We start from the raw sequence: 25,478 nt of genomic DNA on the forward strand, positions 1-25,478 counted from the left end.
TGTCTTATTATGTTTTATGAACACATTAAAAATTTGTATGTAAACTTATATTTGTATCGAAAAAATAGTATTTTTCTAAAATTTAGGATGTATTATATTCAATAATGTACAGAAGTATAAAAAATTCTATATTCATAAAAAACATCTATATTCAATAATGTATATCTACAATTATAAAAAATATAAAAATGTTTAAAATTAGAAAAAAATCATGCCAAACGATTTCGATTTCTTACATATCTAGTTTTCAATTTTTTTATTATATGTATGTTATTAAGATTATATATTTGCACTTGTTAGAGTTCTTATTGGTTATATAATTATTTTGTTAATAAAATAAGCAGCTAATATTTAAAAGTAATAGTGAATTACTTAATGAAAACGTCACCTCGGTACATGTTACCAATCACAAATGGATGTAAATCATATAATTCGTTACATAAGAATCAGATTTAATCGTCACACACACTTGTGATACAATACTATCAGGAGATAAGTTGGAACACCTTGCAAATTTTATAGTACGTCTAATCATAGTATGCCATTAATGTTTTGACGTGTTATTTTTTAACCGAATAAATAGCGAATTAGTCGCGAAAATTGGCTAAAAACATATAAATACTTTAGGTAAATGTTATTCATTTCCGATTTACCTGTGATTTATAATTGAACTTAAGATAATTGTAAAATGAGGAGGTTATGTGCATATCGTTTAGTTTATTTCGTGCTTTTCGGAATTTGTGAAAATAGTGTCAATTTCTTAAACATGAATGTTCGTACTTTCTTCCCAAAATATATTGATATAGTTAATGAATAGAGATATGAAATTTCATGCAAATTTTAAGTTATCGTTTGATATAAAGGTTCGATCAAACTATTACTGAGGAAGTCTTAAATTCTAACAACCTTGAATGCGTTTTTACAATTGATGTTAATAATTCGGTATATTAGCAATATTCTTAAACTATCAAATTGCATTTGTACACGCTAATTATTATTTATTCGAATGTTCAACAAGTATTTTTCACTTTGATTGCATTTCTTATCTAATTGGGTCTGTAACATTTGCTGGAGTTCATTGCAAGACATATTGCACTTTTTTTGTTTAGATTTATTTGTAAAAATATATTTAGTAATATAAAAAAGAAATGTATTCATAATGATGATGAAATATTTAATTAAATTTATTAATACAATCGGAACTTATATATATATAAATGTCTTTTTTTAATAAAGTAAGTAAAATAAAATATAGTTTACTTTTATTCTTTACTTTTAAGTATATGACTTTAAGTAAAATATTTAATATTTAATTATTTATGGTTATATTTGGTTTTTATATGTTTTTCCAAATTCATTATTTATTTACATATTTAAGATATTAAGAATATCTTTGTATAACGTAATATTTTATTTATGAAACTATAGTATTTATGTAATAAATAGGAAATGTTGCTCCAAGTATGTAGTTTAGTTGAAGATGTTTTAATAGGAATATTGCAATGTACATATGAATTTATAGTCATGATTAAAATAAAAATGTTATTGTAAAAAGGTAAAATGATGCAAGATGAGCATCTGGGTGGTCCTCCAAAACGAAATGTTTTTAGTCAAGCAATAGGAAGAATATCACAGGTACTTAGTTATACTTCTTGAAGCTTTATTTTTTTTAAATATTTCGTTTTATTGTTAATTGTAGTTTCTAATTGTGCTAATGTGTTAAATATGTATTTAAAATATAACATATATGTATATATGTATTGTTAAATACATATATTTTTATTATAGTTATATCAAAGATATTTGGATCTTTGGACTCCTCACGTAGTGTCGAGATGGACAGTGGCTTTTTTTCTAGTATTTGTTTTTTCTTTACGTATACTTTTATCAGAGGTAAGTTAAAATTTAAAATGTCTTCTCTTCTCTTCTCTTTATAAATTTAAATATATTCTCATACTTTTTAGGGATGGTACATTGTTACATATGCACTAGCAATTTATCACCTAAATTTATTCATAGCATTCCTTACTCCTAAAATTGATCCTGGAATGGATTTTGATGGTAAGTGCATATAAATTTATGAAAATAATTAGTTATTAACTTTAGTACTTAAACAAATTTCACTTTCATTTCTACAACACACTTTTAACAGAACTTTCTTGATAGATGGTGAAGGACCAGAATTACCTACAAGATCTAACGAAGAGTTTAGACCATTTATTAGAAGGTTACCGGAATTTAAATTCTGGTATTCTGTGATGAAATCTACAATTATTGCTATGATATGTACTATGTTTGATTGTTTCAATGTACCAGTATTTTGGCCCATACTTGTTATGTACTTCATAACGCTATTTTGCATTACTATGAAGCGTCAAATAAAGGTATTATAATATTAAATATATTGATGAAGTTGAGTAAAAAATATTTAAAAGTATAAAATAATGAATTTGAAATTTATTTGCAGCATATGATCAAATACAGATATTTGCCGTTCACTTATGGAAAACCAAGTTACCAGAATCACGAGGATACTTCGAGGTTAATACCTTCAAAGTGAATTGGTGTGAAGTATGTTTGTTGATGGAGGTGCATAAGTGTGTAGATTTCTATTTTCCCAGTACCATGTGAAAAAAAATTTTTGAATTTGAAAGCAGTCAGATTCTTTTATCAATGACATTAAATATAAATAAAATCATTGCCTTCTACAAGAAAAGGTTTAATCCATAAAAGGTGTAACACTAAAAGTATAATGTTATATGGTATATAAACTGAATTGTCGTAATATATTTGTATCATAAAACTTGTACAAAGTATTGTTAGGTCTTACATAAAGTGGTCACAACAACAATGTGAACATTACAGCAGTTGTTAATGTAATATTAAATTAACATTGGATGTGAAGGAAAACAAAGATAATTCGTACATATATTAGGTTTGTAATCTAAACAATAGTACTGTTTTCTTTTTAGTACATTTTGCTTTTTCATTATGACATTCCATATAGAAGATTACATTTCTTCTCTTACTTCTTAATTTTTAACATTTTTAAATTTCATTCAAAATTTATCCTGTCGATTCTGTTGTGTCAGATTCAGTTGTGTTTTTGTTGTTAAAAATTGTAATTGCAAACTACTCTCCTTTTCAGTAACAATAACAATATGCATTTTAACTATCTAGCTTGATAAATTTGTTCTCCACTGAAAAGAAAGTCGAAATCTTTTCGACTGCTTATGGTATATATTTGTAGTTCGTGATAGACGGCATCTAATCATTTTTATCGAATGAATTTATTATCGTAAACAATTTAGTCCAATTTACCGTAACATAAGACATGTTGTCTTAATAGAACTGTGTTCTTACATCGATAGGCATATATTAAATGGTAGTTTAAAACGACAACACATTGAATAACATATACCATTCATGACTCTTTTCTAATTTGTCTCTATACAAATTTGTATATATGAAGTTATTTAATAAACATATACGGATCGCTTGATTCATAGTAAAATAAATGTTAAGCGATAGCGTTATTTAGGGGGTGATTTCTTAAGGTCCAAAGATCATTTGTTTGTCACGTTATTTTATCTGATGTTTTACACTGTGCCATTTTTACAAATGAAACGAAATTATAGTATATTTATTTACTAAAAATTATCGAATATTTTACAAATTTTATACAAGTTTTAAATTATATTATAATATACACATATATTGCTCAGAAAGTTTTTAAATTATATATCGCTTCATGGTTATTAAGTGTGTTTGATATTATTCAATATATTTTCATTTTCCTAACATTTTTAGCCTGTTTAATATTAATAGTTTTAGATTGATTAACTTATGTTAAACTTCAATCTGTACAAAATATAAGTTCATTTGATTATATTTGAACGCAAAAATAAAGTTTTACGACATATCAGGTACCATTTCTTCGGTCTTACACCTCATAGCTACTTAAAAATAATTATCTTCTTGGATCTTTGGACAAAATTTGAACCCCGAGTAACGTACTCTCCTGTTACTATTGGGCATAATATTACTTTATCTTTCTTTTACACACACACACACACGCGCGCGCGCGCGCGCGTATATTGCTCCAAAGATAATCGAAACTAATTATTTCTAATATAATGTCGATCATTGTAATGTTCTTGGAACTTTTTTATAGATACAAGCACACGCTTCACGTACGATATTGTGTAACACGTTTTATAAGTCTTGATACATGTAAAATACGATAATCGGTCATCTGATATCACTAAATAACGTGAAATGGAAAAGTTTGCGATATGTACACGGACTTGGGAATATAGTGATGCCCAACGTTTTACGGAAGCGATTGTTAATAAGTATTTACAATATATTTTCGATACTCAATAAAGCTTTCATGCTTACAATGGAGTCAAAATAAATAATGTTTTCATTAACATTTTCTTATAATAATAAATACTTTTTCTCTCTTATTAAAATATTGATACAAATACTTTACTTACTTACAAGTACCTTTTTTATTTATATTTCAAAAACAAAAATGATATTTAACAAGGACGATCACAAATTTGTAATAGCAACACGATGAAGCTAAACGATATATTTTCCTTAAACGTATTATTTAGTATTGTTTTAATTAATTTTTTTATAATTTTTAAATGTCAATTATGGACAAACGTAAATACTTAACGATGTAGTAGGCAAGTTTTTGTGTTGAAATAGTTTTTTTGTGCGGATATGTATAATATGTTTTCGCATGCAAGGTAACTTAACGAAGTTCATTTAATGTTCAAGAATTCTGCCCTTTTTCTTTTCTAAATAATTAAATCCGCACCAGAGATATCAACACATACAGCGATGCTAATGTACGTTTCTGACAATAGAGCTATTTTTAAGGACTCTTTTATCCTTTTTTTAATCGCAATCGAAACTGGGTAGAATAGCAGAAAATTTTAATAATAGTACAAAGCACTTTTCCACTTTTTAACTGTAAGTACACATATACGTATGTAATAAATATAAAAGTATAATAAAACATTTTTAATATATTTATTAATTTATAACATATCTATATATTATTATATATTTAGTACATTTATTATTAAACAATAAAATACATTTAAGAAGAAAGTAAAACATATATATGTATATTAACGGTATTTCATTTCTAGAACTATCACCCAGTTTGAATTGCTAATTTCTCTTCCGGAATTTCTTTGTCCTTTTACGCTGCAAACTTTGATTTCAAATTCTCAATTCACAAAATCGAAATTTTTACGTTTGACGATAATAGAACGACGAAAAAAATTGATAATGTACCATAGAAAAAAGGGAGAGTAAAAAAAAAAAGAATTCTCACGGATTTTTCTTTTTTACAGGAGTCCACTTGTGGAAGTTTGATGATGGGTGTCGTAGAATTTAAACAGGGAAATTGATTTCCCTCTGATTCGAACGCGTTTGTGTTTCTCTTGAGCTGAACAGACGTGAAACGAAGTAATGAAATTAAAAAAAAAGAAAAAAAAAAGAAAAAAAAACGAAAAGGAGAATAAAAAAGAACAGAAGGGAAAATGGAGTGAAGCGAATGTGGAGGAGGCGAAAGTGGCGAGGCACGAATGGAACGTGTGAATGGGCAAGAATGTGAGGCTAGCCTTCTCCTAACGAAAATGGTAATTCAAAATAAAAGCATCGTTGCATTGTTGTATATCCTCAGATCTTTTTTAATTTCTCCAACCATTCCTTACGACGAATCAATACGATATATTGTTCCCCTGAAAATGACACTGTTGTGGAGCACTAAAGATCTGAGAAATATTCTTGTGGACTTGTTCGTTTTTCTGTGTTTTAAATTAAATTTTACGATTGACGGGAGAGAGAAATCTAATATTTTTATTTTAGAGATATATCCGGCGTTGTTTTCGTTTGTTTGTGCTTTAACAAAACTTGCAGAAGTTTAAGAGTCCTCAGGAGATTTGTTATTTCACAAAAGAAAGATATTATATTTTATACATTAAGTAATTTGACGCATATATCAAGTACATTTTAGGAAAATATCAATTGTAAAGTTAATTTAATTACCTGTAATTTTATGAATATCTTGGAAATGAGATGGTTGATTGTGAAATTGAAAATGAAACTAACAACAAAACTAAAAAGATTATATGTCGCCACTTTTTCCAAAGCATCGTTTTATTTCATTTGTTTCCGTGTATATTACGTGTATATTTTGGCAATGAAAGAAAGAAATCGTATCAAAAAAAGAAAATTTAATCATCCATTCACAATCGTTTTCTATCATATTACAATGCAATTAATTTATACAAATATTATATTGAAAAAATGCTAATTCCAGAATAATAAAAATTAGTTTTATTTTGAAAACAAAAGAAAGTGAAAACATATCAAAAAGTATAAATCGTAATATATAAATATGTTCATCTTTTTAATTTCCATTATTTTATGAACAATTTTGTGACAAAGTATATATTTCAATATCTTGCCCCCTTCACTACTTCCCTCTCGTTTCCAACATTCGTAAAATTCATAACAATCAATTTACTTTTTTATATATATTCTTGCTCAAAATATTTCACACTGGCAAACGTAAACCTCCTTCAAATAATAAATAACAATTCTCCATCTTTCCAAATAATTATTTCTTCCTTTGACGATTGGATAAAAAGAAAATGACACTTACAAGCAAAAAGAGAATTGGTATCTCTTAGGTCTTGATTTGCTTAAGGATATTTTTTCAAAAGAAGAATGTTTAACAAATTCTTCGATAATGATTCTAATCGGTCCATTGGTGAGATCAGAATTGTTCCTATTCGTTCAGATCCTCCGAAATAGCTTTTTTCGATTTATCTAGGAATGTGGTCGTCGAGTTTAATCCTATTACGGTTGTTGTGGTCGTCTCGCTTACGGATGAATCCCTTTTTCTGTATGGATTTGACGGTGGGCAGTACAATCTGTAAATTTTCACCGTTAACGACTTCGAAAAGCGATCAACCATTCTAAATCGTCCCCATTTAAGCGTTTTAATTTTCTACAGTTCTTTTAAATTAATCATTAGATGTACAACAATCATGTGAACGCAGTTTGCATAGGAAGTTTCGCTGATTTCTTCGAACGAAATATTGAGTGACGAAAGAACTCAAAAGAAAGTTATATAATTAAGCAATAAGGGAATAGAATACCTTATACTCTCTGTTCTCGAACGGGGAGACCAATTGTTATAATACCTTCTTTCTGTGTCCAGATCGCGAGCTGTTGCCCATCGTTCGATATGGTGTTTCACTGTGTTTTGAACCTCGGTGTTTAGAAAACAGTAAAATAACGCGACGAACAGGCCCTGAAAATATCAAGTACTCGTTAAAGTATACTATGTGCATTAAAATGATTTTTAATCTTTGACGTCTAAGCTCTTTTTTATCTTATTGTGTGATTTGTCGGAGAACTGTTTCTCCATCCTTTTAAGAGTTTAATTTATTTTTTCCTAACCTATTCTTTGAAATTCGTAATACATCCAAACTTTCTTTATTCCTTCTCTTCCGCTCTTCCACTCTTCCTCTCTCTTTCCAAGATAAGGAAACTAAAGATGCATAGTTCCTTTCGAAGTATTTTATCCATTTAAGCTTTGAACTTTGACGTTAAAAAGTCGATAGAGTAACTTTATTAAAAAAGAAACTTTGCAGAAGATACTAATGCGTGCGATTACTTTATCGGTAGCTTGAACATGCGTTAACCAAATTACGGGTTCCTACGTATTCTGTTTTATATGAAAGTTCTGTGAATGCCAGATTCTTTTAAATATGCTTGAATCGACTTGACTTTGAAGCTTGTCATCTCAACATAAAATAAAGTAACCAAAGTAACAAGATTTATGGAAGAATGTAACCTTTGTAACTTTACCGCGTATCTTGTAAGGGACTCGTATAGTTTTTTATGGATCAAACCTACGGAGAATAGAAAATTCTTTTGAATAAATACTTTCCAAATATTTGTTACTACGGTGCGTAGGAAGACGTTTTGAATAATTATTGTCTTAATGTTTTGATGCGAAAATTTCATTTTCGTTTCAAAACTTCCTTTTCTAAATTTTTATTCAGGAAATTTGTGACTATCTGTGGAGTGTTCTGTTTGCTGTATTAGTTTACGTTACTTTATAACAACATTTTACGACATATGTTTCTTATGGTTGCAGACAGAAGTCCTGGTACTAGAAAAGTGAGAATAAAATCATCTCGAGGAGGAAGAGATAATAAGAAGTGAGAGATTCAAATTTCTTGTGTCTGAAGTTGTGAATACCGACGAACCAACAAATTGATTTTTTTAATTCGAACAATTTCGCTTTCAAAAGCTCAATAGCGTTTCCTCGATTATAAATTTTGTCAAAAAGGAAGAAAATTACCGGTTCTTGATCGAATATATGGATTAATTAATAGAGGATTACTCGAGGTTTGGTAATGTATAAACGAGTGCAAAATCTACGACATATAATTTTTAAATAATACTACATTCGAATACGTATAAATATATACGTGTAAATTAACATAGATTTTAATCTTTTCATTGTGTAATAAATTTTAAGAATAAATTGTACCGTATTATAATATTCTACGATGGTTTTGACAAAGGATAAAGCTGTCCTGGAACTTTTTATTTATAATTTTATAATTAAATTACGTTCTATCGAAAATACGTAAGTGTTCGCATACATTTGCACATTAGTGTACAAAGAAACGTTCAAATAGACGAGGTACGAGATAAAGGGAATAAAGGGAAAACAATGATTACAGAAAGTCCACGGAAAGGAATGCATCCATGTTTCATCAAAAGGAAAAGTAACGCGCTACAGATGAGTCCCTTTTCGAGATTTTATACCATGAAGCAAGTTAGTTCTTGTAACGAGATATATCTTTCAGTTGCATTACCTGTGAAGAAAGGAACGCGGCTCGAGTGTAAGAGAATGCATTAGCAACCTGACCCTCCGTTGGTCCCGTCAGTACCAGCACGTAAGTTACTCCAAGGAGAGGTATCAACACGAGTAACGCCTTACTCGCCTTTCGATATTGCTGGGTTTCTGCGTTCGTCGCTGACCAGAGCTTTGTTATCAGCACCTGTAATGAAGAACCGTAGTAACGATGATTAGACAGAGGAAAGTTTAGATGGAGAATAAAATAAAATAAAATAAAATAAGTAGAATCGTACTTCTGAAAGATAGCGATGATTGATAGAGATAAAATTTAATGGGTATCATATTTTTCAAAATAATGTGTTTAACTATAAACAACATTCGCTTACGCTTTTACCACAAAATCTAATTGTTTCACAGACAGGGCTTCGTTGCTGACGATCGTGTTGTTGGTTACCTTAGATGTTAAAAAAAAGAGAAAAAGTCGGCCATTCAAGTATATGTACTCACCCACATTATCATGAAAAGAAACATCACATTGATGCATAACACCAAAATAGCGGGGGCTTGGTAGAACCAGTCGTAAGCATGTGACACCATCCAGGGACAGTGCTTGCCCAGTGCAACTTCCTGTGAACATTGTTGACTACAGTGCTATTGGAAACAAAGCCAATTCTTGGTTAACTTTATTAGCAAACGTCGCGTCGTTCAGTTTCTTTTCCTCGTGGTACGCGAAGAGCACGTCTCGGTGATGTTTCAGCTCGTTGACTTTAGCTATTTACTACGTAAGAGGTCGGGAAAGTTTTGCTGTACACCGAGAGAAGCAGATACAGACGCACGAGTTTTTCCCCAGGAATTTAACGCGCAATTTTAAACCGCTGGGAAGCGAATAACGACTCAGAGTATTGGATATTGCGTAACATAAGTTATTTAATTATAGACATGTTGGGTTGTTGGAAACTTCTCTTGGAACACGTGAAATAACTAAAAAAAAAAAAGGAAGAAAGGTCTATGTAATATTTTATCTCCGATTGAAGAATTAAAACTGGACCGTGGAAACACGGTTTCAACAAAGGTGAAAAGTCCTTAATTAAATGCGTTCGCTGACGTACATCCCTTGAGAATATCTTTCCCTCTTCCTGTTACATCGTATCGACTACTCTTCTTTGTCCTTATTTTTCGTTCACATCACGTATCTCGCTGGTATGTTAACGCGAATCGTGTCTCGAAACCTACATTACGATATATCTTGATATTACCGGCATTCGTAGCAGGAAATTGGGGTATCGTTAAAAGCTTGAGGATCTTGGTGCCAGGTATTCTCCCTGATCATATAATACAATAAGTTGCAAAAATATTCATATTGTCAATTGTCGTCCTCGATAGATAAGAATTGTGAAATATATAGTATAAGAACATGATATATATAACATATATAACATGAATCTTACACAGTCGGCAATAAGGGTGGTATGAATACTTATGTTAGTCACTATAGTACGTAGTATGAGACGCAAAGCACGCATTATACATATTTCTTACATGTTACGGTATTAAAATACCTATAGAGAACTTGTATAGAGGAGGTTGATCGTGAGATTTATATGACGAGATTGCTCGTTGTTGAAATCGTCAAGTGTATTTTAAAATAATTAATAAATAAGTACAGATAATGTTCGCAAAGACGCTCGTACTAACGGATTCGCTAAGACAGTGTATAAGTCGCAAAATAAGATTGCTGATAACTGATAGTGCTACGTCGTGCGAGATAGTCCGTGCGACGTCCCTCATGGTCTGGCCGCCAAGGCCTACACATCGTTACACTGACCCGCAATAAACCTAAGGAACCACCACAAATCGAATCATTTTAGCTTAATCTCTATTCATATATTTTCGGTTTATGGATGGTCTTTAAAACAGTCCTTATGTTTATTGCACGCTCTTACTAATTACGGAGATAGCGGATGTTTACTTATTAACGTTGGCTATAACCAATGGGCATCGCGGATCGTTATCCTCACTTTTCTACCGAAAAGTGTGAACAATGAATCCGCGTTCTTAGTTCAAAAAGGCACACCCACATCGAGCTTTTCTCCTTAATAGTACGAGACGGCTCTACTACTGTTCTTCAAATCTTTGGATAGTCAAGTCAACGGTCTTATCCTTAGAACAGTCAACTACTGTTCTTCCAATCATCGTATAGTCAAGTTAAGGGTCTTATCCTTAGAGCAGCCATCTACTGTTCTTTCCATCTCGACGTAGTCAACTCATAAAGTCAGTCAACTCCTGATCCAATAACGAGATATCATCGTTACTACAATCTACGAGACATCAAGTTAATATTATATACTTAGACGACGTAATATCAAGTGTTATAAGTTATTGAAAATATATACATTATAGAACTGTTGATTACAGTTTTATTACACAACAAACACCCCTATTATCCCACAAGAAATAAGGGGATCGACCTGTTCATGGTGTCGATTGTTATAATCGTAACAGGAATTTACGACTCCCGTTGACGCGCTTCAACGCGATCGCGTCTCCCCGCGACTGGACGAAAATACAGATAGACACTCGGTAGATATTGTTTCGCGCGACTAACTGATAACTGATAGATAACTGAAATCCTTACGATCAACCATCTTCTACACAAGTCTTCTACATTGGTACAACCCCGACGTAATTTGAACATGACTAAACAATTCAACCATACAATCATACTCTACAAGTCTCCACATACCCGTATTAATTAATTTAATTTTGTAAGATTCCACTTTTTTTGAAACGCGATGGAACTCTGCGAAGAACGTTTGCTTCAGATACAAAAATATTCAGATGAGAAAAAGTCAATAAATAAGTTAATAATAAAATAATAATTCCGACGTATAATAACGCAATAGATATTTCAATTCGTTCTTTTCTAGTTATCTAGTCTTCTTGGATCTTTTGTTAATATTTAAAGTTTATGTAAATTTTGCATGAAAGTATAAACCGTCTACAAAACATTATGAACTATTTTCTCGTACCTGATTTGGTTGGATCATGATACTTTGATCCAACGATTTGGCGATACCCCACATGGCGATGAAGAGGACTGGTATTCCTGGAATCATAATACGGCATACTTAAAAACACAATATAGTAATAGTTCTTTGCTAGAAAAATTTCTTCACAGATTAAGATTACTGTAATCGATAACAATAAAAAATTATATAGAAAATTTCAGACAAAGTTTGAAGTAAGACAAATTTTAGAGAGCAAAGATAAAAAAATTTTTTTCCAAACTTCGCATAGTCGGATTGTACGCATGCTTCGGTGACTAAATCTTTCTTTTTCTGCAACGGGGACACGTTGCGAATTCAAAACAGTCGATATTGATTTTTAGTTCATCGAGTGGAAGCATAAAGTCCTGATTATTAGTATGAACGAATATGGACCTTCCGCTGATCGAGAAAAGAAATATTAGGTTGGTATATTTGGAATACCGAATTTTAAAATGAAACTTTCCTTATACGCAGTTTCTCTTTTATTTATTTCAGCGCCAAGCGTGGTCATTCGTTAAAACGTAGCTGTTCTTAAAATACATAATACCAGAGTTATAAAAAATTATCAATTCCAGACATTAAATTTATATTCCCGGTAAAATTTGCTCCAGAAAGAATACAAAGTTTGCACACTGCTTCTTCGTTGATCCGAGTTACCGAGTGAATAGCAGTGCTTTCAAGAATAAAAATGATGTTGTGAAACTTTACCCCATCCTATAACAAGACACAGCCTCAACTTGATATTATCGCCTGTGAAAGTCTTGACGACCAATAGGAACAGATACAGACCTGAAATAAAAATACATAATTTACATATAATTTGTGTAATTTACTATCATTGATATGAATAATAGATATTTAAATAATGTCAAGGTCACGAATAAAATTATTCGATACGAAAGATAGTAAGAAGAAATGTCGCGATTCGAAATCCGAAATTGTAACATCGACAAACCGAATCAGATTACCTTCTACGAACATCCAAAAGTAATTAGTCAATTGGAAATAATTCAGCAGAGACAGGAAAACGATACAGGTTGGCACGTCCGGTTGCATGGACACCTAGAATAATTGTTTGATTTAAAAATTAAGCTGAACGATGATCCAACGCTCTCGTACAACTCGACGGGATGTTCCATTTTGCATTTATGCAAAAAGAAAAGAGTAAAAAGAGAAAAATTATCAATGGCATGCATGTGCAAATTTTATCATCCGTAATGAAAATTTGTATTTCTATACGCGTATAAGCACCTACATAAAACGTTTTAATTTACATATAAATTTATCTAGGGTAAACATTTTATCTTTCTTAATGGAACGTCGTGTTTCTGTTCGAACTGTTATACTTTAATCCAGTATAATTGAATGTGTATACATTTCTCAATTTTTTTAAAACGGGAAACCAATTAAAATTATACACCTATCGTATCGAGGTACCATATTAAACATTTGAGATACCATCGTAAAAAATGAATTTTTATATTTTCTCAATTTCTTTCGTTTCTATAAATGAAAGACAAAATGTGAGCATATTATTTTAATCTACGAATTTCTGAATAAAATTCAGAAATTAAAATTATAATTGAATAAAATTCTGAGTATTGAATACCATTATTTCATTTTTAGTTGCAGTAGTTACAGATGAACTGAAATAACTCCGTACGTGGAGTGTATTATCTTCATTTATAATGGTGTCTATATTAGGGAATAAGTACAAGTTAAACAAAATGGAAACGAGGAAGAGAAAAAGAGTCGAAGGAGATCGAGTAAGTTATTAGAATTTCTTAGTGGTAAATCAATAATAGGAAAGCATGGAGAACATTTCAAACTTACTTCGTTCCTAGGATAGAAGAGGCAATGCACGGCCATCGTTTTCGAAGTGTGTAGTATATATTAGATAAATTTTATAATAATTCATTTTTCTAATTCTGTTATATTCCATTTCCTTCTATTTGTGTATTTATTCCTCTATTTCTGTTATATTTTTTCAAAATTTGCGACGATAGAAAAACACAATATATCGGAGATGATCTAATTATATAATAATAATAAAACACTTGTATGGTTTTACGAACTGTAAAATTTCTTTTACAGTTGATACTATATTTCCTAATGAAAAAATCAACTGGAACTATTTTCTACCACAAAACCTTTATCACCTTTAACCGAAACATTTACTTTTTCCTCGTATGTGACGGCCACATACAGAGGAAAAAAATGGTAGAAGAATTGGTAATTAAAAGCAGCCCAGTGAATTGAATTTTACGTGAGGCCAATTTCACCGTAACCATTTCATCGTTCGTATTGGCCTTTTAATTATCGAAAAACCAAACGCGCATCGGCCATTCCGCAGGCGTAATTAATTTTCCTTTCTATCGGTTCGTTAGCGTGTTACCGGAGGTTTTGCGACCAGTGAGCAAACACATTTCCGGTTCCTCGTCGGTGAAGCAAATCGCTATTCGACTAATTTAGCGACGCGATATCTTTTCCGTGTCTGAAACAGTTTAGCTGTTTCTCCTGGCCTAATATTTTAAGCTTCTTTTATCACGATCATTCTGTATTGAAGATAAAGCAAACAAAATTTAGAATTTTATTCGGCTATACGAGAACAGATTCTCATCGAAATTGTAACTACAAAAACAGTGTTAATTAAAGTTATGATATAAAAAAGCATCGGAATGTTCTCGAAGTATACGAAAGAGATTTTCGTTAAAATTTCTGTACTAAATATTGTAATAATAATGTATTGTAACGTGTTAAAATATGTTTGAATTTGATTATAAAATCTTTGAAGGATTGCGATTGTATCGAATTTTATTGTACAATCTTGTGCAATTTGTACTTGTGGAAAGTTTTCGATCAAATCTCACACGAAGAATTCTTTCGTGGAAGTTTCATTCAAGAAGTTTGAAACGAATCTTCGCTCCAAGTTCAGTGTATGGAGTATAAAATTGAAAGTTTCCTCTTTTGATAATGTCGCTATGACAAGTATAAGAAATGTTTCCTTCGAATTCCGTATAACGATTGGAAAATTTGATGGAAGAAAAAATTGTGAGGGTAAAAATATTAAGCAAATCCTTGGAATCTTTCTTTAGAATTTCTTCTTTCTCAGCCATACAAAAATCTTAGAAACCACGTCAAAGTATGCAACTTTTTTCGCGTGATAACTTGTGAACAGGAAAATATTTAAACTCAAAAATTGGTATCGTTCACCTCTATTCGGAAAGTGGTTTTAATCGATATAAATCAAAATAAATTTAGGTTGAAAAAGCTGGACAAATTTACCCTTCTTCTTCCTAAATTTCATGGAAAAATTTAATATACGAGGTTTTCTTCCAAAGAAATATTCTAATTTTGCGTTTCTGCAACAAGTGACAGCATTTTAGTTCTCGTCATTTTGTAGATCAGGTTTTGTAGTTAGTTTTTATCCGAAAGTAATAAGCTTTTCCACTTCTTTTCTACGTCTGTTCTCGAGAACAAAAGGATACTGTGATAAAAAAGAAAGTCGAGCTCAAAGAACAATTATTTCGAGCAAATATAATCTTCCGTTTTATAAAGGCAAAATTTTAATGGTAAGAATGTTAAATTTCATTCCTCCCATGAATTAAGTGATGTAGGTGGTTATCTGATTACGTCAATTGGTTTTCTCATTTAATACTTTATCGTCCAACCGCACTATGTGTATTGTTTCTACCTAGTATACACATACGTTTATACAGAATAATAGTAGTATAACTACGTTTATGCAGAGCGGGGCGGTAATCGTAGTGTATCGGACAGGCAGTGGTTTTACATGAAACAATAACAGAAAACTTTGATATAATATTTTTTCACACCAGGTTTCGTTTTCGAGAAAATCGGATTTAGAGATTTGACAATTATATTTTAATTTAGTTAATTCTGAATTGAACAAGAGTAAATAATCGACAGAGGTTTAAAATACATTTGGAAATAAATAAAAAATGTAGAATAACATTTTTTGATAAGGTGCTACATTTTCGAGAAAAAGAAATTTGAACGAATATTTTCACAGGTATAATAACCTTCTGTTTATTGTTTACTCATACCTAATCGATACTTAGCCAAGTTAAAGTATACTCGACAAATTTCTAAACTGGATTTTCCTAGAAACGAAGCGCCGTATGAAAAGTTTTATTCTATATTTTCGATTATCTTTTCACATAGCATTGCTTCCTGCCCGGTTGTATTACGATTACCGCAGCATCTTGTATACATTTAATAAATAAAATTAATTACTCAATAGTTAAAGAGTTTCAGAGGATAATGTGTTTTCCATGAAAATACCTGCATCACATTGTTTAGAATCCACATCAGGTCTGCAAGGATGTAGGTAAACATCAAGTTCGTGTGTATGTTGTTTCTGATACATCTGAGTTCCCTGAAACAGAGTTAACGATTTATCGAGTAATTTTTACGGTCTTTTGCTATATTGTTCGTACTGCTCAATATTCTTTAGAACGAATGAGGAAGTTTTCGAAAAGTTATAGGTATATATGGATTAAATAATTAGTTAAGAAAAGTTTCGATTTATCTTATTTCTATTTCTGTAAAAAGATAAATAGACAAAATAACGTATAACAAAGACGAATGAATACAAGTAAAAATATCGTCCATAATTATGATTAGAAGCACTTCGTAGAAACTAACAAACCTATACATGAATCACCGTGATCCTTTGCGGACACAGTTCGAAGTTAAGCAGTCTGTGATTCTGTGTTAAACAGAACTGTTACTGCAGCAAACTGGGTTCTAACTGACCCGACGTAAACGAAACGATGCGCCTGTCTTAATAACATAGACATATTTATTCCAACAAACAAGTAATAATTTATAGCGAACTTTTTACAAACAGACTTGATAGTTACGTATATGTAATATAACTTTTGTATATATATAAATGTATTTTTGTATATATATACAGAGTGAGTCGGAAATTGTAGTACAACCGGACGCGGGATGCTCGTACGTGAAAAAATTAGTCGAAAATTTGTAATTACTTCTAACAGAATTACAAAATTTAAATTTAATTACAGAATTAATTTTCGACTAATTTTTTTACGTAGAATTATCTCTTGCCCGTTTATACTTCCACCCCACTCTGTATAGATATAACGACGAGCAACAGCATAATCCAATATAGAATTTTAATAACAATATTACACACGTGGAGAAGTCACTTGCCGCCGGTGACAGCAAGTTTGTTAGTTTGTTATTAATTTGTTAGTTGCAGCGGCACTAAACGGAAGTTTACATTGCGTTGATGGCTTCAGCCAGCGGATAACTTTGAAAATTTGTTTGAGCTTCGTCGTTTCAATTGGATCGTTTCTCTCTTGCAATTCGTAACATACGTTGGGGCATTGTACAGTGCACTTTTCAAGGCGAGCAACGTATGACCCGCGTGTGATGCGATTTACTTCCATGCGTGTCATGCAACAACGTTTCGCGAGCAAAGTTTTACCGGCATAATGTTATGGAAATAAAGGTGAGACGATGATTGCACGTTGAATTCCTGGTGAATATTAGATCGGTGAGTTTTAAGGTAGTTCGACCCCAGTTTTATCACTGGCAAACAAAAGGTAAAGCGGCGAGATGTGCAGTCGCTGAATAATTTCAGTAGAACAGCGCCGAATTAGTCAGGCATCGCCAAATACACCTGGGACAGCCTAGTCGTTTAGACCATAGCTGTCGTTACGTGAGAGGTCCATATTAAATTTCATTCCTCTGAAGTTTGAACTTGATTAGTTAGTTAATTAATTTATTAAATTTCGTTTCATTATTAATTATAGTCAACTGTATTCGTTCGAGGTACTGAATGAACGAAGTGCGTTTCATAATTACAAAACCGCTCAACAACTTTCAATCTTTATAGGTTGTTTTATATCTTTTTGTAGGAAGTTAATTAATTAAAACACAGATGAAAAAATACGGACGTAAAATGATAATACCAAATGTTAATCCTTAACTTACTCTTCCAATCTACATTTTCGAAAGAAATAACTCGAAACATGCAGGTTCATGTTCCAGAACAATACAGAAGCAATGTTATAAAATACACAAAATCGGTCAGGATTGACATTTACCTATAAGAAGGAAAAAATTTGATTCCATACGTTCGAGTTGATTGAATTTATTAAATCGCATCGGTCGCCTTTAGGCTAATGGCCGATATACAATTTTACGTAGAACCTCTCTTCCCCGATTAAGTTTCATTCCAGCGCGTGATTTAAAGCAAATTGTTCCGTGCTATGCTTTTAACAGCAGCCATTGCCTTTCAACCGCCACGAGAGTGCTTCGATGCGGTCGGTCGCAAAAACGCGATTAATTATTAAGCGAATATTCGATACATACGCGACAATGATTGATACGAAAATAAACGAGATACAGCCGTATCAAATACTTGAAACAAAATCCGCTCGTGGTGATGTAAAAATCTCTGATGTCACAATGTGTTTGTTTCGTTTCCTTTTCTTATCGTTTGATCGATAAAAAGTCACTCGTTGGACTGGATCAGAATCCCTATTAATTTTTTCGCAATCCTTTCTCTTAACGACTAAATATAACAATAATACTAAAGGTGGTCTTAATACTATTATTTATAAAGCACACGCTATGGATAATAAACGATATTTCAGTGTTATTTTACTTATAAAGCGGAAGCGGATACGGTGCAGCTACTTTTTCATTCCGTGAAATAATTCCTACGATGAGAAGAAACGAGAAAAACAAACTTCTCGCAGTATTAAAAGAATATCGTGCCTCATAGCGTAGAAACAGAGCGATATAATGATATATTTATTTAAAGCACAGCGTCGTTTCAGACGAACAGAATTGACTAAGAAGTTTTCAGATATTTTCTACGAAACATTCCAAATTAATTCGGAGATAGGTCATTAAGAAAAGATGACGACTGTTGATCTTCTTTCGTGTTCTCGTTGGTGAATAAACAGCTTATTCTTTCTCTCTCTTGCTCGAGGTCTTTCCGTTTATTTATTAAGGCTCCATTTATTAAGTTAATTATGTTATATTTTATTATATAATTTATTTATTCATTATATAATAATTTATCATATTTTGAGTTAGAAAAGCGCGTGTCATGCAGGAAATATCTTTCACGTCGTTAATCTTGTGATAAAACAATTTTATTGTGAAATAAAATCTAAATTAATAATTGAAAAACATGCATAGAATCGAGCGTAGATTGGTTTAATTAAATGCACGGTAGTTTTGTTGAAACCAGATAGAGTTAACATTTTATTTATTTATTTCATTTTGAAAAAACTGATGTTTAGTGTGCATGAGTCTAATATATCCGTCGGAAACCACGGATTCACCACGGAAGTGCGTTTCAATCCTAGATACTCTTAATAAAATATCCCGTGTTCCGTACATTCGAGCACCATACTGAGTTTCATATTAGCTTCCTTGCTCTGTATTTCTAAAATTCCTCTTTGCTACATAGATGTCGGTCTCAGAGCTTGGTAAGAGCTGGTTACAAATAACCCCAATGACGACTGCTTTGATTAAGATAAATAAAGATTTACGTACATTGAGATTCCAATTAATTTTTGTATATTATACGCTAATAACAATAGCTCGAATAAATTTCTTTATCATATTTAAATCCCACGTAAAAAAAAATTAGAGGAATTTGTAAGAAATGACCAAAATTCAACCACGGAATCGAAGCTTTTACAATCGGTTTTTAGATTCTATCTTTCGACCATTGCATTAGCCTGAAGTATCCCTCGGTAAGCCTTACTTCCAAGTGAAACCATTTGCTTTCATGGAAATATACGCTGGTGTATGCTGTTTCTCGGAGATAAATGAAAGTAGGAGAATTGGAGAAGGAAGAAATAGGACTCTGTCGAGGGTGATCCGCGCGATAGGAAGCTTCAAAAAATTGATCTGAAATTCTATGCAAAGTAAAACCGGGGGATGATAAATATATAGCATATATTACAGTTGCACTCTCTCATCTTTCCTTTTTTCCCAAGTCCCTTTCTACTTTGCTCCGTGAATATAGTATATTCGCTTTGTCTGAATATCTAAATTTCGTATCTCATCTGTATTTTCACGATAATATTCGAGGATTCACTAATAAACCATCCATATTACCATCTACCAATAAATCCCTCAACTTCTCATTTACTGTACGTATTATATTAATCGAAAAACTAATATTAAATTTGTTTTTAAAGAAAGTAATCACCATCCTTCACCCAACGAAATAAGAACAAACATTACGATTAAATCTCGTGGCCGTTCAAAAAGTTCAATCCGAATTGTCCTAGATGCTCTTTGAAAATTTCATTTACACGATTTCCATAATTTCACTTCTTCCATACTCAGCCCATAATCGTCCCTTTACCGAACCAAAAACAGTAACAACGGTTCGTTAAATTTATTTAAATTCGATCTACTTTTCGATCAAATCTCCGTATCACGAACACGTTTTGTTTGTGAATCTGGAATTTTACGCTTCCTCTATTTCGCAATTCCATTCTCCCGTAAAACCCATTTTTGTGCTCGAATAATAATCCTTCAAAGCTTATCTTTCAGTTACATTCGAGGTTTTATCCCACGGACGGTTGCTTTTATCCAACGACCATTGGTTTTATTTAACGAATAGAAAGAATGCGTTAGAAGGTTTGCTCCATTTCGCGAGGCTCCATTTCCGGAGGCGATGGAAACACGGCACCTTTCAAACGATGCGGTTAATAAATGATCAAAATTGCGAGTGCCATGTGAAACGTCGTTTCCTTGCTCGTTAACGTGCACAGGGCAAAAAGATATCGCGTTTCTTTGAACATGCCGATCGACCTATGCAGAAGACCGAATATTCGTTTGCGAATATTTTTCATCGATTTCACGGTGCACCGTACATGCAAATCGCTATCATACTACGTTAAAATTTGAAGTAAGATCTAATCTATATGAAAATTACGAAGCCTTTTATGAATCTCAAGATGGTTCTCTCACATTCTATAACAATATTTTAGTAATTATATAGATATAGTTTAATAATCTATTTATTAATAGTCTGTAATAGTAATTTTTCTTTCCACGAATCTTCTCATACTTTTAATAAGTTCAAGACGAAAATCGCCTACTCGTGAATAAAGAGAAGTCTCTTAATTGTAAAAGATATATATATATATATATATATATATATATATTGTGCAATTTGGTTTCTTTTTACGTTTCTAGACAAATATTAGCTTTTACTAATATTCTACTAGTATTCTGAAGTTTTTAATAGATGCAAAACGAAAATCACTTACTTGCAATAAAGAAAAATAGAAACGGCGATGATCAGTGTAAACAAGGAGATGCTGTATCCAACGAAGTAGATCGTGTTTGAAATAACCTCGACACTGCCCTCGATCTCTGGCACGCGGAGATCTCGACAGAGGCTGTAGTTGGTATAGTTGCTCCAATTACCGTCTAGCCTGCACCAGCGACTCGCGTTCTCTGCAAATGATCCAAATTAGCCCCATTAGTGTTCACGAATTTAACATCCCGGTTTTTTATCTAGGAATACGTAATTACTTTATCACGGAGGCACTCGGTGGGATTTGATACACGTGACGTAAAAATCGACGGAGTATTTCCCACGAGAGAATAAACTCAAAGTAGATCGGTTTTACGGGAAAAGTTCGAGCAATTTAGTCGGGTGAATTGGAATTACCGTAGAGATGACCTCACCCGGTTACCTTTGATCTTTCGTAATCGAAGTATTTGGCGATAGAAACTAGTTGCAGAAATGAACTGTATTATCAGATCACGTGTTATTGAAATATTCAAATTGTATTCAAATCGTTGTATTTGCATTTCATATCTTCTATGTTTATTAGCTTACTCGATATTTTTTCAAAATAACTCTTTAAGTACACGATTCTTTCAAAATATCGCTGTTTTCGTCGACGTAATTTCCACACGATTTAGCGTACAACTAAAAATTTGAAAAAAAGATTAACAAAGTGTGATTCTTTCCTTTAAATATCACTTAAGTGTATAAAAATCCACAGTCTTACATTTCCTATAATATAAATGTGATACTCCAACGGCGATGCCTTTCGACTTTTAAGAGTTAAATATAAATTCGATAAGCTCGGTTACTACGTGCCCAGCGGTTGAAATCGACAGATTTTCGAGGCAATAACGCTGATATTTGCGGAACCGCAACGAATGTCGGTCGCCTGGCATTATTCACGATCGCCAAAAGAAAGTGCTTGCATTAGTCGATAAGACTGTGGAAGAAAGGTCATTCGCGAAAGAGCATGCAACGAGTTTCTTAATTTACACGAGTTACACGGGGTCTTCGCCGTTCTTCCGAGTCGATAATTAATGAACGACAGCTACTTCGTCACGCTACGACGAATTTAACGTTGCGTTTTATTCAGTCTGCCTATGTTTAAGTTTCCACGTTAACGCCATGAATTAATTATCGAGGCCCTTCTGAATACTGTCAAAGTAATTTCCAACGTGAGCCTTGACAAAGCCTTTAAAATCACCATGGCTAACGTTAGGTCAATCAAATTTTCATTCATTCATATTGTAAAGTCTGTCGGGATAGTAAATTTCTTCATTAAATTCTAAGTAAAAATATTAATTTACTACCGAGTTTCTAAGCTAAGGATAAATCGCAAAGCTCCATCGACCTGCAATTTTTAATTTGTATTCGTTTTGAAAGAAAGAATGACGAAATCATAAAACGAATCCTTGCCTTCAGAAGCAATGATTCTTAAAAGCCCGTAACGAGGAAGTTTGTATTTAATAAACGGGTGTAATACGTTTAGTAATTAAAATGCGAGTAATCCTTAACCATCTGCAACCAAGTTCTATGATTAATGAAAAGGAAAAGTCGGGTGAGAAGACTTATCGGGATTGTGTTTCGACATTTGACGGTTAAATGTCGGGCAAATATACTTTGGACGCTTGCAGAAAGCTCGTAATTGTAGAGGAATGGAAGTTTAATCGTACGAAAGCAAACTCGAAGCGCTTTCGTTATTAGTTTATGGGACATCTTACCATTTACAAATTAAAATTCAAAATCGGTTTCGTAACTTAATTATGAAACATTTAATGCGACGAGGATTGTGTTACTCTGTTTCGTTTATGACAAGCTATCGTATCTATTAAGTACCACACCGATTAAATTATTTATTCGCAAATAATCTTGTCCTAGAATATAAATGTTTAATTCTACTTTCTTAAATATCGTAGGTACCTACTTATAAGCTTTAGCTCTGCAAATATTCTCAGACTCTTTTTCCACAACACCTCGTACAACGCAGGGTCACATTAATGGAAAACAACACGCAGGAACATTCGACAAACACGAAAGTTCACTTCAGCCGGAGCAGCTGCTAATAAAACACAAAATTAAGTTTCTTCCGGTCGCGCATCGCAAACTTCGTACAACGTTTGTTCTCTCCCTTTGTTACGCGACGACATATCGCATTTGTGGCAAACTACGATTTCCACGTGAGTTTCAAAAAACACAAAGCGCATCGTATTCCGATTTCTTTCGTCGAAAAAATGCCGATCGATGGGAAAACGCGATACGTTGGAAAACTGAATCTGCCACACTGGCGCGAACTAATTCGTCGCGATTCCATTCTCGATTATCTGTTTTGTGTACGCGCGACAATCACCGGTGCATCGATTTTCACTGGAGTATTTCCGGATCTCGTCGGACAAAAGAACGATCCAGTAACAACGTTCGAACGAAATATACTATTGCCTACGCTACGGTCAATTTGGATTTTTTCCCTTTACTTTGTTCCTTTCTTTTTTATTTTTTTCTTTAGTTCTACCGCATATTCGAAAAGTTGGAAACGAATACTTTATGAAAAATTTGATCGAATGCGATAACTGCATTAACGATGTAATTATGAGAAATTCACGTCGTACTATTTCTAGATTGCGCGTGAAATTTTTAAAACTGTTGCTTTTCTCATCGATGAAATATAAAAGTGTCGGATAAACTGTCAGGTAGAATGGTTTACTGGAAATACACGTCATACGTTGTAGTTTGCTCTGTACACAATGGAAAGTGGAGGATAGCATTCATGTATTAGATTGGATACCTCAGTTACTATGTAGACGTGAATCCAATCGAAAATTGCTTGGGGATACGCGAAGCTCCGGCTTAGAGAAAATTGTTTGCGGAGAATCGAATAATTAACGAGACAGATATGATTGATATGCAAATAGGATATAACACGGGAATGTCAGATCAATTTGGTTGATAGTATGTCTGGATTGTGTGGGGCTAGTTTAGATAACCATAGTGATTCAAGAAAGTATTTAAACATTCACACCGAAAGCTTGATACCTAACTATCATCTAAACATTCTTCTTATACGAATATATTCACCTCCAAAATAATAAATTAACACTATGAAAATGTTAAAAGAATATTGTAGAAACATCGTTAGGTTGACAAATATTTTTGAAAGTCTATAGATTAACGAGAAAACAAATGCTGAATTAAATTCATTAAATTGCGAAAAGGTAGGATATGGTCTGTGTGGCAAGAATGAGAATGGAAGATGTTAGTAGAGCGTATGTAATGCGAAGCAACATCGTGTTCCTTTATAACGATGTATTTCGTATAATAATCAAATGCGTACGATTTCCATAACATTAGCCTGCAGTCAATGGAAATATCCGTGTGGCTATTTATAGTGTTTCGTGAAATACGGTTTTCAAGTCTTCGAGGAAATATCACCATTATAACGCAGTATTTTAAAAAATACTGTTTACATAATTTCATGCTCGAAATGAAAAGTATCATATCGCCTTATTTATATGTGTTGCAGACGTCAATATATTTTAATAATTGCGATGAAATTTATTTCTCTATAACAACGGAATAGAAATATAATAAAATTTTAGTCATTTATTAAAATGTTGAATTTTCTAAATAATTTATATATTATAACTTATTATTAATATTTTATACCTTAATTTATATTTTATATTTATATTTGAAGTTTTACAAATCTATATAAAAACTTTCAATTGAATTCTATAAAAATCGTGTAGTAGGAAACGTAGAACAAGTTAAAATTTTTTAGAAAAATATAACGACATGAAAAAATAGCGAGTATAATGGTGGTATTTGAGAGGATCGAACATTGTGTTTTTTACTCTGAACAACGTTTAAAAACAATCGAGTCATTGGAAAATATTTTTCTGCAAGTTTAATTGCTCTCAATTTTGACATCTACGTTGGCGGATGGCAATCGGTATAATTTTACGCCATTTCGATCGAGTTGATTGTTCAAACTGATAATTTGCACCCTATATATAATAGTTTCTAGTTTCGATCATTGAAATCTGTTCATTTCAACCCGTAAAAAAAATGGTTAAAGTCTCTTTATTTGGTCTTTAATGTTTAGAACCTTTTTATAAATATTTGCACAATTTGTTATTCACTTTTTTACGTTTCAAAATTAAAAAAGAAATATAACATACTTTCAAAGTTAAAG

At 32.2% G+C, this 25,478-nt stretch overlaps 2 protein-coding genes across 6 annotated transcripts in view; one reads left to right on the forward strand and one right to left on the reverse strand.

The window, feature by feature from the left end:
* The first annotated feature begins 404 nt into the window (after positions 1-404).
* Positions 405-8,608, forward strand: LOC132905712 (protein RER1). Of its 4 annotated transcripts, none has more exons than XM_060957309.1 (7): positions 405-521; positions 1,556-1,635; positions 1,789-1,893; positions 1,965-2,061; positions 2,167-2,384; positions 2,468-2,541; positions 5,376-5,700. In XM_060957309.1, the coding sequence occupies exons 2-7, from the start codon at positions 1,561-1,563 to the stop codon at positions 5,395-5,397; spliced, it is 591 nt and encodes a 196-aa protein (XP_060813292.1). In that variant the 5' UTR covers positions 405-521; positions 1,556-1,560; the 3' UTR covers positions 5,398-5,700. The 4 variants fall into 4 exon arrangements, with proteins under 4 accessions (XP_060813292.1, XP_060813294.1, XP_060813291.1 ...); XM_060957311.1 differs by lacking the exon at positions 5,376-5,700 and adding an exon at positions 8,198-8,608 and having other exon boundaries at positions 473-627; XM_060957308.1 differs by having other exon boundaries at positions 473-627.
* Positions 2,756-25,478, reverse strand: part of LOC132905699 (diuretic hormone receptor-like) — a 62,430-nt gene continuing 39,707 nt past the window's right edge. The window contains exons 2-10 of one of the 2 annotated variants that reach the window (XM_060957286.1): positions 21,261-21,450; positions 16,264-16,357; positions 12,927-13,020; positions 12,667-12,747; positions 11,941-12,017; positions 9,419-9,538; positions 8,928-9,113; positions 7,236-7,345; positions 2,756-6,962 (exon numbers count right to left, since the gene is read on the reverse strand). In XM_060957286.1, coding sequence (XP_060813269.1) covers positions 6,818-6,962; positions 7,236-7,345; positions 8,928-9,113; positions 9,419-9,538; positions 11,941-12,017; positions 12,667-12,747; positions 12,927-13,020; positions 16,264-16,357; positions 21,261-21,450 — 1,097 coding nt within the window. In that variant the 3' untranslated portion in view covers positions 2,756-6,817. Of the gene's footprint in view, positions 6,963-7,190; positions 7,346-8,927; positions 9,114-9,418; positions 9,539-11,940; positions 12,018-12,666; positions 12,748-12,926; positions 13,021-16,263; positions 16,358-21,260; positions 21,451-25,478 lie in introns of both variants that reach the window. The other variant, XM_060957284.1, reaches the window with a different exon arrangement.

This window comes from Bombus pascuorum, chromosome 3 (assembly GCF_905332965.1).
Source record: "Bombus pascuorum chromosome 3, iyBomPasc1.1, whole genome shotgun sequence".
Lineage (NCBI taxonomy): Eukaryota > Metazoa > Arthropoda > Insecta > Hymenoptera > Apidae > Bombus > Bombus pascuorum.

What these genes read in the sequence shown, in the direction of transcription:
- LOC132905712 (XM_060957309.1), top strand. Translation starts at nt 1,561, where the DNA reads ATGATGCAAGATGAGCATCTGGGTGGTCCTCCAAAACGAAATGTTTTT. An exon ending in CAATAGGAAGAATATCACAG is followed by an intron (nt 1,636 to 1,788) that starts GTACTTAGTTAT and finishes TTTTTATTATAG; the next exon opens with TTATATCAAAGATATTTGGA. An exon ending in TCCTGGAATGGATTTTGATG is followed by an intron (nt 2,062 to 2,166) that starts GTAAGTGCATAT and finishes CTTTCTTGATAG; the next exon opens with ATGGTGAAGGACCAGAATTA.